The 12,616-nt window shown below is 52.9% G+C and overlaps 2 protein-coding genes across 2 annotated transcripts; both read left to right on the plus strand.

The window, feature by feature from the left end:
* Positions 1–254: 254 nt before the first annotated feature.
* On the plus strand, positions 255–1,365 carry LOC110215211 (testis-specific serine/threonine-protein kinase 1-like). The gene is given in 3 exon segments (XM_020996484.2): positions 255–398; positions 400–804; positions 806–1,365. Coding segments are annotated over 3 exon segments (1,101 nt in total). The 3' UTR covers positions 1,358–1,365.
* An 8,036-nt stretch (positions 1,366–9,401) lies between these two features.
* On the plus strand, positions 9,402–10,483 carry TSSK2 (testis specific serine kinase 2). The gene has a single exon (XM_020996485.2). It carries the CDS (start codon positions 9,402–9,404, stop codon positions 10,479–10,481), a length of 1,080 nt encoding a protein of 359 aa, XP_020852144.1. The 3' UTR covers positions 10,482–10,483.
* The last annotated feature ends 2,133 nt before the right edge of the window (positions 10,484–12,616 follow it).

Genomic DNA, 12,616 nt, shown 5'->3' on the forward strand with positions numbered 1-12,616 from the left:
TCGGGCCTTCCAGGGTTCCAGGTCCCTAACAGGCTCAGGGAGAGAGCTCCCTTTCCCCCACGCAGTCGCCTCTCCTTTGTGACTTCACACGCTGAAGTCACTCCGGAGACAATGCCGAGCGTTCTACCTCCAACAAACTCCAGGCCCAGCCTGCTCAGAGAACTCTCCCGCAGTGTCAATAAGGGCGCTGCTGGCCTATGTGGGGAAGAGACATGTAGAGAGCAGCGTCAGAGGCACGCACCACTTCTACTACTATGGATGATGCTGCTGTCCTTAAGAGAAGAGGCTACATCATGGGAATAAATTTGGGAGAGGGCTCGTATGCAAAAGTGAAATCTGCTTACTCTGAGCGCCTGAAGTTCAATGTGGCGGTCAAGATCATAGACCGTAAGAAAGCCCCCCACGGATTTCTTAGACAAATTCCTGCCCCGGGAGATTGAGATCCTGGCAATGCTGAACCACCGCTCCATCGTCAAGACCTACGAGATCTTCGAGACGTCCGACGGCAAGGTCTACATCATCATGGAGCTCGGGGTCCAAGGAGACCTCCTGGAGTTCATCAAGTGCCGGGGAGCCCTGCACGAAGACGATGCCCGCAAGAAGTTCCACCAGCTCTCCTCAGCCATCAAGTACTGCCACGACCTGGACGTCGTCCACCGTGACCTCAAGTGCGAGAACCTCCTCCTGGACAAAGACTTCAACATCAAGCTGTCCGACTTCGGGTTCTCCAAGCGCTGCGTTCGGGATGACAGTGGGCACATCACGCTCAGCAAGACCTTCTGCGGGTCGGCGGCCTACGCGGCCCCCCGAGGTGCTGCAGGGCATCCCCTACCAGCCCAAGGTGTATGACATCTGGAGCCTGGGCGTGATCCTCTACATCATGGTCTGCGGCTCCATGCCCTATGACGACTCCAACATCAAGAAGATGCTGCACATCCAGAAGGAGCACCGCATCAACTTCCCCCGCTCCAAGCACCTGACGGGCGAGTGCAAGGACCTCATCTACCGCATGCTGCAGCCCGACGTCAACCGGCGGCTGCACATCGACGAGATCCTCGGCCACTGCTGGGTGCAGCAGAGCAAGGCCAAGAGTCAGCAGCCCTCGACCTCCTCCAAGGACGGGGAGAGCTCCCGCCCAGCCAAGGACACGCTCAAGGTCCCAGAGCTCCACCCAGACAGGAAGTCCACCACCAAAGTGGACATAAAGGAGGAGCCCAAGTCGGAGGTGCTCCTGGAGAAGGAAGAGCCGGTGCAGGTGACAAGGCAGTCGGAGACCCTGGGCTTCAACTCGGATGAGCCGGCCCCTGAAAACGAGCCAGGGGACCCCTCACCGCCTCCAGAGACCGTGCACACCTAGAGAGACTGGCCGGGCCACCGGGGGCCGGAGAAAGAGAGAAACGGAGCCTGAGGTTCAGTTCGGAGCTTGGATGGGAGAGGTCGGGAGCGTGCAGGAGAAAGTAAACACGGTCCATTATAAGCTGCTATTTTCATTAATTCCTCTTCCCTTCCTTCGAACATAGTAACCACATGGCTAAAGAATAAACCAATAAATCACGGACTATATTAAAACCCAAATCTGGCAAGAGTATTCTTCCCCTGGCCCGGCCCCTCCCTGCTCTGGACGTCCAGCAGGGAGGGAACACAGCCCAAGGGGAGGTGGAGATGGGCAGCGGAGGAGACTGGGAAAGAGAGCCAGATTGGGAGTCGGAGGACCTGGGTTCAAATCCTGGCTCTAGCACTTATTAGCTGGGTGACTTTAGACAAGTCACTTCCACTCTGTGGACCTCAGCCGCCTCCTCTGGAAAATGAGACAGGTTGTTGAATAGGCTAATCTCTGCTCCCTCCCAGTTTTATATCCTTGTGAACCCCCACTGAAGGAGCTCCCAGGCAGCTGTCATCCATCCCTCTGGTGACCTCCCCAGAGCCCAGGGTCAGCAGGCCTCTGCTCCATGTCCTGTGCACAGGCAGGCCAAGACCACACTCGTCCTCCCAGGCATCCTGCCCTTGATCTCGCCCCACCACGAACCCCCTCCCACTTCAGGGCCTTTAGCCCAGGGGAAGTCCCCAGTACCTGGCAGCTCTGACTAGGCCAGTTTTCACTACTGAAGCAGGGAAGGGGGAAAGAAGGAAGGAGAGAGGGAGGGAAGAAGGTGGTGCTAAGCAATGGCTTTAGGATCAGATGGCCTCGGTTTGAAGTCCAGGTTGGAAACCACCTGTGTGGCCTCAAGCAGATCACTCAAGCACCCTAGACCTTCCTTCCTTCACTGTCACAGCTCTAAATCCTGGATTCCTTTCCGACCCCTGCCTTTTCTGATCCCTGGCTGTATGGCCTTAAACAAGACCTTGGCCATCTCCAGGCCTCACTCTCCCCATCGCTAAAATGGAGATGATAAAGTTTGCCTTCCCTGCCTTTGTGAGGATAAAGGAGAGAACAGGTAGAAGAGGACCATGGAAAATGTATTGTAGGCTAGCCAGAGAGGGAGCCGTGATGAGAGACGGGCTAGGGCAGAGGTAGGAATGGGCATCTGGGAGACCAGGGCAGGATTTGGAAATCACAGCCCCTGAGAGTGCCTGAACCCTCCCCTGGCCCATGCCACCTGACTTTCTCGTCTGCGGGGGGGGGGGGGGTTCTTGGCATGAGAAATACATACGGTTACAAAACGTCACCCCATTTGTGCCCTGTTAGTGTTAGCTCCCCAAGTCCTAGACAAGGGATGTCCATCCCTGGGAAGCCAAGGCTGAGTCCTATCTTCGACTGGGCTCGTCAGCTCAGGCTACATGGGAACCACGGGCCAGGAGGCAGGTGGGTAAGACATTAGGATCCCAGGTTCTGCAGACCAAGGCCCCTCATTTCACTGAGCTCATGGCTTGTTGTGCATCAGAATCTCCTGCTACAGGCAGGGTGTACTCAGAGGACGTGCCTTGTGTGATGCACAGAAAGGAGAGGGGAGCCTGGCTCCCAGCTGCAGGCCTCCCTACCCCACCCCTGTCTGGCTCCCTACCCATCCTGCCCACACGCTGACATTCCCATCACATAAACCGGGCCTTCTTGGCTTAGCCCAGTGTCTGACTGGCTTTCCTAGAATAGAGAACAGGAGAGATTCTGACAGGGATGCAACCAAAAGTCCCACCTTGCTCCCGTTCTAGAGGCCAGGATGTTGAGCTAGACTTTGAACCACCTGACCCTCCATGCCAGGAGGCCCACCATGCTCAGCTCTAAGCTCAGGCCTAGCCACCTCTGGGACCCCAGGTCCACCTTGGGGGCTAGTTCCCTGACGGTTCACCTACTCACCTGGAAGCACAGTGGGGCTTCTAGGATGGGCTGTCCCCAGTTACCTGGCCCACAGCTCACATCATCCCTGTGGAAACAGGGACTCCCAATGAGGCATTGCTGTGGCCAGAGCCTGGCTGGCCCCAGGCATCTCCAGCCCCATTCGCGGCTAGGCGATGGTCCTTCAGAAGAAAAGCAGAGTTGACGGTGAGGGAGCTGAGCCCACTGGACCTGAGGAGGGGGGTCCCCATCCACCAGGCTCAGAGATGAGCCCACAATGTAGCTGAGAATCAGACTTGAAATCCTCGGCCTGGGGCCCAGCTTCCCTCTTACCTGAAACAGTCACAGCCTTCCTGGGCTCAGTTTCCCCATCTGTAAAAGGAGAGGGCTGGACTGGATGGTCTCTAGTGTTCCTCCCAGCTCTAGATCTAGAACCCGTGTAAAAGACTTTGCAAGGGTCACAGTGTCATACCAACAGCAGCGATGACTTTCTTCTCCCCTCTGAGCCTCAATCTCCCCACCCGTAAAATGAAAATAACAACTCACACTAGCACAGTCTACCTCATGGGACTGTCCTAAAGGAAGCACTCCGTAAATCTCAGGACACGAAAAACCGGGGACTGACCTCACCGACCCCCGTCTCTCCCAGACCCTCGATCCCAAACTTGGGGCCAGGAAGGAGGAAAGGGTCTACTGGTATTCTCCAATACCAACTGGGCCCTCACAACCATAAGGCAATCACTGCATTCCCTCCCAGAGTGACTGTCAGTCCCCTCCCCAGAGCGGCTGCTCCAAGCCTTCTCTCATCTCCTCAGTTGAGCACCTCTCTTCTTATTTTGCTGAGAAAACTGAGGGAATCTGCCATGAGCTCTCTCCACTCCCTTGTCTTCATCTCCAAGCTCCTTGATGTTATCCCCCGTTTGCATTCCCTCTATTCCAGTTTCCGATTAAGAGGTGGTGCCCTTTTCCCCAAAGCCAACCCCTCTCCATGTACCCTTCTCATCTCCCCCCAGAGTGACTCCCACTATCCTGCCTTCTCTCTCCCTAATCTTAGATCTCTTCCAGTCTACTGGTTCCTTCTCTGCTACCTATCCTTAAAAAAAAGGTTTTTTTACTTGATCCTATAACATCCCTTCAAGTGGTCATCTTTCATCTTCTTCCCTTCCCTAACCTCCTACGAAAAGCTGCCTCCACTTCCTGTCCACACACTCATTTCTCCACCCTGTGCAATCTAGCTTCCAACTTGATCACTCATCCATAACCTCCCGATTGCCCGATCTACCGGCTTCTCAATCTCTGTCCTTCTTGAACATCTCAAAAAGATCAGGTGACTGCCTGCTCCCAAGTTCCTCTCTGCATTTCCATGACACTGCTCCATCTTGCTTCTCCAACCTGTATGACAGGTCCTCCTCAGTCTCCTCTGCTGGACTGCCAACCATAACCCATTCTCTTCCCAACACTCTGTCCCAGGCCCTCTTTTCTCTCTACATTCTGTCTCACATTGACCTCATCAATTCTAGTGGAGTTAAGGATTCATCTTTATGCAGACAACTCCTAAGAGCTAGCCCCACCTTGCCAACTAACTGCCTGGTGGATATTTTCCACTCAATATCCCATAGACAATTCAAACTCTGCGCCTCTTGCACCTGTCCCCTCTTCTCTCGTCATGCAGCCACCACCTTTCACCTAGCGCACTCTAAAAGCCTCCTACTTAGTCTCCTTGTGTTAAGTCTATCCCTTCACCAGTCTCTCCTCACCTCTGCCTCTGAGAGGGCTGAGTTTCCTTTCCTTCAAAGCTCAGCAGACCCTTTCCTGATTCTCCCCCACAAAACGTTCTTATATTTATAGATTTGGTTTGTAAAAAATACTTTGTATATGCTTACATGTAGGTACACATTGGGTGCCTCAATAAAATGTTAAGCTCTTTGAGGGCAAGACCGTTGTTTCTGTATTTGCCAACAGGCACTTAATAAATGAAATGCTCCCTTTTATCCTAGACCCTGGAGAAGAAAGGACAGCCCTTCTAAGCCTCCCCTAAACCATCCTGCATCCCCTCTTATCACCTCTGTGTTCCGAGAGTTCAGAAAGGCCTAACAAGCCTGGGGGAAGCCAGCCCCACCCTCTTACTCTTAGGGGATCCCAAGTCCCTTGGAGATGGCTAAAGTCAGAGGATCCTTCCTGGCCCCAAGAGCACCATGTGCCTGGAGGTGTCTCTGACTTCAAGCCAAGAGGCCTGACCCACCCAAACAAGGACCAGGATCTGAGTCACCACCGTATTGACATTTCCTGGAGCAGATGAAAAAGAGGGTAAGACTGCCTTTAAGCTTCTAAAGGATGATCAATGGGAAAGACATTAGCCTTGTTCTGCTGGGTCCAGAGGGGAAAACCCAGAACAACAAATCTAAGCTGTGGAGACACAGGTTCAGGCTGGACATGAGGAAAAACTTTCAAATAACAGGAGCTGAAGCGACCTGCCCAGCGAGGTAACAAGAGGGTTTCCTCTCACTGGGGGTCTCCACACCCAATCTGGATGACCGCTTGTCTGAGATATTGTCAAGTACTGGTCAGGTGTTGGTTGAATTATAACCCACAAAGATCCTTCCTACCTCTAAGAAATCTGTGATTCTTCCTTCCAGCTCCCATAAGGGAGCCCAGCACCCTGCATCGTGCCTCAGAACATGACCTTCCTACCTATCAAGGGAGGGCTCATCTGAGCAGCAGTATGGCCCAATGAAAAGAACAAAGATCACGAGGCCTCATTTTGACACCAACTTGATACGAGTGTGAATATAGGCCTCTTCCCCTTTCTTTGACTGCAGCCTGCTCCTCTGTAAAGTGAGGAAGCTGGACTCAGTGGTGTAGTGGGTCCGTTCCAACGTTACTGTTCCACAGGTCGGGGCTGGCAGTTCAGAGTCGAATCAGGTTCAAGCCATCCTTGAAGAGGAATGCTCCCAACAACATCTCCCTCTGACTGAACATCTCCTTAAAACTTGCCCTCAGTGCTCCTGGTTCTGCTCCCTAAGGCCGAACAGAACTAATCTAAATCCCCCTCCATGTGACAGCTACCACCTCATTCCCTGCGTCTGCTTATCTGGCTAAATAGCCCTCATTCCTTTCAGCCACCCTCAGACGGCTCGGTCTCCTGGCCGTGCATACACCTCAGTAAGTCAATGTCTTTCCTTGAATGTGGCGTCCGACCAAGGCTGACCACAGTACTCCAGATGGAATCTGCCAAGGGCAGAGGGACAGTCACCTCCTGTTTTCCAGACACTGTTCCTCTCAATATAAAAAAGACTGCATTAGCTATTTTGTTGGGGGGACTGACAGGTGGAACTTGTTCACTGAAACCCTTAGATATTTCACTATCTTCTACCTGATCTCCCTGCAGGGTTGAGCCCAATTGTCTACCTCTGCCCTTCCTGAAAACAGCTGCTCATGAAACTCCAGCAAGGTACACCTTATCCCAGGGCCTGGACCCAACAGACTGCTAGTTAAGCACAGAGGACATTCAAGAAGCCATCCTCAGCAAAACAGACATTTCTCTTCCATAGCCACTGTCATTAGCTCCCCTCCACCCCCACCCCTAACCTTGGCCTTAATCCTTCTAATCCCTATGCTGTAGGCTGTAGGAATTAGAGCTCATGGTTCAAAGGGCTGAGAACTGAAAGGGCCCATAGAGATCCCAGCCCAGCTTCCTCTCTGGAAGCCCACCGCACCCCAAACATCCATCCTCATGCACCAACCCTCCAACCAGCTCTCCAACCAGGCTCTGACCTCCACAGTCCTCTCTGCCCATCATCGCTCAGTCCCTCTTCTCCCTAGATATCCAAAAGCTTCCTCAACTCAATTATTATCCGGTTCTCTGACCAGGATGGCTTCCCCATTGGAAATCAGTACAATTAATTACAGGGACATAAAAGGTACAGAGACATCAGCCTAACTTGGGAGAAAAAGCACTGGATTTGAAGTCAGGAGGGCCTATGTTCAATCCTGTCTCTGACACCTCTGACCCAGGCAAGTCACTTAACATCCCAGTGTCCCCAAGCCACTCTCTAAGGGTGTAAGTGATAAATGAGCTGCCAATCAGCACTGGTGAAAGGAGCTTCCACATTAGGATTTCCCTACACTCATGAAATCACAGACCAAAAAATAACCAGAAATAATATCCTTAGAAACATCCTGACTGCCATTACAAAGCAGGTTTGAAGAGGACAGCCTTCCTTTCCCCTACTATATAGGAGTAACCTTGAGCTCTCAAAGGCTACATGAGGAGAGGACCGACTGACTAATCTAGCAAGACTTTGAGTCTGGGTCCTGTGTTGAACAGTGTCCCTTCCATCCAAACACCAGCCCACCAAAGTCTGGAGAGTATTATCAGCAGAGGCCTGGATGCAGCTGCTCAGTCAATCCTCGGCCAAGCTGTGCAGGGGGTTTCTCCCTGGGTCACTGCAGTGCGCTCCTGTGAAGAGTAACCATAGATCCTTGGAGTTTACCGAAGACATCTTTGCGCCACCTCCCTCAAATGCTTGTTTGAAAGACACACTTGTATCGCTGCAGCCTTCCAGAAATGGGAGCTGTTAAGAGAATCCTGATCCAGGGACTCCCTCACCTCCCTCTAACTGCTCTCTCTCTCTCTCTCTCCTCCTCCATTCCATCTGTCCTTCCCTTGCTCAAGCACTTCAGGCATCCCCAGTAACTATAGGATAAAGCCCAAATGCCCTTGTCTGGCCTTCAAGGCCTTCCACAATTCAGCTCCAACCAACCACTCCAGCCTTGTCTTAATGAGTCAATCAACAAGCCTTTACTAAGTACCTACTACCTGCCAGACAATGGGCTAGGTGCTGGTGACAAGAAGATAAAAATCAGACAACCCCAAGCCTAGAAAAAGTCGCTCCTCCTTCACGTCCTGCGCGTCGGCCAGACCATCTCACTCACCGACCCCCTACGCGCGACCGCGTGCGCTCCCTCTCCCATGCCTTTGCTCATGCTGTTCCTTCGTGAAGAGGACTCACCTCTCTTTCCTGTTCAAGCCTTCCCATCCTTCCAGGACCAACTTAACGCCCCCCCAACCCCCCCCCAGGTGTCTGCCTGAGGAAGCAGGTGCAGCAACTCACGAATGCAGACAATATCAAAGTTAGGAGAGAAGCCGGGCTAGGGGAAGGGTGGCTGTATGGCCCCCCACTTCTCCCACTGAGGAAGAGGGCTCCCATCCCGGGTAACAGAAGCAGAAACATCTTGGTTCTTCGTAAACCCTCGACGTGCACGTGCACTTTTCCGAAGACCAGGATGAGAGGCCTTTGATCTGAGGGCCTCACCTAGGCATTGCCCACTTAAATCTGGGTCCTGGCCCCCAGGCCCACTCCAAGTTCTTGCACAATATGCACCGTTCTCCTGTCTCCCTCCTTTCTACTTGCATCAGAAGCCCCAGGCCCCAAATTCCATTTCTCCCCCAAACATCTGGCCAGGGTAGAAAACTGTTCCCAACCTTCCAGAGACTGAAACAATTACATGTAGCCAAGTGCAATAACTGTCTCTCCAGGTAAAGCCAGGGGTCTTCATGGAGGGAGGGAGCTAATGCTTTGCACGTTTTCACATTCAAAAGAAATCAAACAACTTCTCCTTGAGTGGGACGAGGCCAAATGCCCAGCCCCAGAGTCAAAGCCCGCACTGTGTGACCAAGGCAGACATCAGACATCCTGCCTGTCATTCTGCCCTGGCCACAGGCCACCTTTTCTGACTGGCAGAACTCTGGGAAAGAATCCATTCTGATGGACAAGCTGTCCAGGCACATCTTGGTTAAGAGAAAAAAAGAGGGGAAGTTACCAGCATCCTGGGGTGGGGGGAGGGGGGGGATGCTCCTTGCTGCTAGCCTTCCAGGGTTCCAGATGCCCCACAGCCTTGGGGCAAAAGCCCCATTCCCCCCCAGCCCAGTTCCCCCTCTCGGCAGCTTCGCTTTGTGACTTCACACGCTGAAGTCACTCCAGAGACAATGCCAAGCGTTCTACCTCCAACAAACTCCAGGCCCAGCCTGCTCAGAGGACTCTCCCGCAGCGTAAATGAGGATGCTGTCGGCCCATGTGGGGAGGGGATGTAGATAACAGCGTCAGAGGCATCGGTTGCTTCTGGCACCATGGATGATGCCACAGTCCTAAGGAAGAAGGGTTACATCGTTGGGATCAATTTAGGGAAAGGCTCTTATGCTAAAGTGAAATCCGCTTACTCCGAGCGCCTGAAATTCAACGTGGCGGTCAAGATCATCGACCGCAAAAAAACACCCACTGACTTTGTGGAGCGATTCCTGCCCCGGGAGATGGACATCCTAGCTACGGTCAATCATCGCTCCATCATCAAGACCTACGAGATCTTCGAGACGTCCGACGGCAAGGTCTACATCGTCATGGAGCTCGGGGTCCAAGGAGACCTCCTGGAGTTCATTAAGTGCCGGGGAGCCCTGCACGAAGACGTGGCTCGTAAGATGTTCCGCCAGCTCTCCTCGGCTGTCAAGTACTGCCACGACCTGGACGTCGTCCACCGTGACCTCAAGTGCGAGAACCTCCTCCTGGACAAAGACTTCAACATCAAGCTGTCCGACTTCGGGTTCTCCAAGCGCTGCGTTCGGGATGACAGTGGGCACATCACGCTCAGCAAGACCTTCTGCGGGTCGGCGGCCTACGCGGCCCCCGAGGTGCTGCAGGGCATCCCCTACCAGCCCAAGGTGTATGACATCTGGAGCCTGGGCGTGATCCTCTACATCATGGTCTGCGGCGCTATGCCCTACGACGACTCTGACATCAAGAAGATGCTGCGCATCCAGAAGGAGCACCGCGTCAACTTCCCCCGCTCCAAGAACCTGACGGGCGAGTGCAAGGACCTCATCTACCGCATCTTACAGCCCGACGTCAACCGGCGGCTGCATATCGACGAGATCCTCGGCCACTCCTGGATGCAGCCGCCCAAGCCCAGAGTCACGCCCTCGGCCTCCTTCAAGCAGGAAGGGGAGGGTAAATGCAGGGCTGAGTACAAGCAGCTGGATGCCAGGCCGGCCACCAAGCAAGAACACAGACCTGATCACAAGCTGGGAGCCAAGACCCAGCACAGGCTGCTGGTGGTCCCCGAGAGCGAGGAGACCAGGCCTGAAGACCGGCTGGCTGAGACATCCAGGAACAAAGACCATCTGCAAGGATCGGAGGTGGGGAAAGCTCACGGCTAAAGGCAGCCGACAGCCTGCCCCTCTCCCCCAGGGTAGTCTCTGTCGCATAGCTTCCATACAAGTAGCTAAGTAGGCAGGTGGGAGCAGAAGAAGGCGCAGGTGCAAGGAAAAAGTAAAATCTGTCAATTAAACCACTATTTTGATTACGTTCTATAGCTTTCTTCCCACTCAGTAGCGGAGATGCTACTTGCTAATCACCAAATAAATCACAAAGTCTATACAAGTGCAAACAATGCACCGTGAGGAGTCTTTTTCTCTAGGACATGGCGGCAGGGCCAAGGGGCCTCACCACCCTCCCCAAGGTGGGGCTGGGGTGGGGGTCTGCTCAGACCGGGTCCTGGGGGGCAAGAGGCACCTGCAGAGAAGTCGGTGGTGAAAGCAGGTGTCTATTCAACGAGGGAGCTCCCTGGGGGTCAGATCCCAGGCTCCGGGGAGAGCTGTAGTGGCGGCCACCCCTACCCCCACCCACCCTAGGCATCTCTGTATTCTGCCCTCGACACTAGTATCCTGTTCCAAGAGGCCTGGGAGATGCCCCCAGTATCAAACCAAGTTCATCAGCTTCCAAAAAAAGCTTCCTTTCCTTCCAGCACTTGGTTCGATTCAACAAGCGATTTATTAAGTGGGCTAGGTCTAGAATTCTGGACCTGGAGTCAGCAGACCTGAATTCAAATCCAGCCTATGGCACTTACTAGCTACATGACAACAGGCAAGTCATTCTCAGGCCCTCAGTCTTCCATACCCATAAAACAGGGATAATACTTTTCACACAGTGTAGCTCTGATGCTTCAATGAAATCATTTCCATAAAGCACTTTGGAAGCTTGAGAGTACTAGATAAATGTAAATTATTACTATTAACTACTAGGGGAACAAGACATTGAGAATTTAAAAAAAAAAAAAGGAAGATACAAAGTCAACTATGACATGGCCCAAGGAAATAGCCCACCATTGTGTTCTAGGAGCATTTCAGGAGCAGCCAGGGAAATGAGGGAAAATGGCTTCAAAGGCTCAAGGTATGAACTGGGCCTGGATGATAAAGAGACCTGAATCTAAGACCAAGAGAAGTAAATTTCAAGAACAGGAATCAGCCCACAAGAAGGCAATGGCGGAAGGAGGGAGGCACCATGCCCATCTCCTCTCTGTCTCTCAAATCCATCCTTCCCTACCCCCAGAACTACCATTCTGGTCCATGCGGCCATCACTTCCACCCTGCACACACTGATATGATGACCTTTCTCAGGTGCAGTGCTGAGCAGGGACCTCCCCACTCCAAATCCTTCATGGACCCCTATTACCATGGCCCTACAGGGAATGCCATCCCCCTCTAAGCCAAATGCCACCTGTCCTTCCAAATCCAGCTCAGCAGCCCCCTCCATAAAGCCTTTCCTGACCACATCACTGGAAACTGTCCTACCTTCTCTAAGTCCAAATTAACCACTTCCTTTCTATTCCACTCACTTAACAGCAACTGAAAACATAGATTTAGGAGGGGAAGGACTTCAGAAACCATACCAATCAACCTCCTTATACAAATAGGAAAACAAAAACCTAAAGTGGGGAGGTGTTCCCAAGGTCACCCAGAGAGTAAAAATAGCAGTCAGGCCTCCAACCCAGACCCAGCTTCTAAAGGCACTCTTCCTCACTGTTATCTGGGCATGTCTCGTTTGCCTTTCTATCCCCTATGGCGCTTTATTCATCATCAACTCCACAAATACTCACTGACTGAAGACTAGTGTTACCCTAGTAAAGAAAATGAACCCTTGGAAACTCCCCAACCCCTCCCCCAGGAGACCACTGCACCCAGGGAACCAGCCCCTGGTTCCCAACGACCTTCTGGGGCAACTGCTGCTGTAACAAAATGCAACCCAACTGGGACCATCACCCGCACACTCTTCTTCCCTTGGGCAAGCCTGCGGGTTGTCTGGCTGAGGGGCTGACAAAGGGAAGGCAGCTGGTCCCTCCCTGTTTACACGGTCAAGAGGCCCGGGCTGCACTCAGACATTTATTCACCAACAGACTTTGGGCACATCGCCACCCCCTCTGGGCTTTAGTGTTTTCCTCTTCCAAATGGAGATGAGAATAACTGCACTGCCCACCCCATAGGGTGGTGAGCTGTAAATGAGATAACACGACTAG

This window comes from Phascolarctos cinereus, unplaced genomic scaffold, assembly GCF_003287225.1.
Source record: "Phascolarctos cinereus isolate Bilbo 61053 unplaced genomic scaffold, phaCin_HiC Scaffold_4;HRSCAF=312, whole genome shotgun sequence".
Lineage (NCBI taxonomy): Eukaryota > Metazoa > Chordata > Mammalia > Diprotodontia > Phascolarctidae > Phascolarctos > Phascolarctos cinereus.

Bases quoted from the DNA above. Each gene is read 5' to 3' on its own strand.
- TSSK2 (XM_020996485.2), top strand. From the start codon at position 9,402: ATGGATGATGCCACAGTCCTAAGGAAGAAGGGTTACATCGTTGGGATC.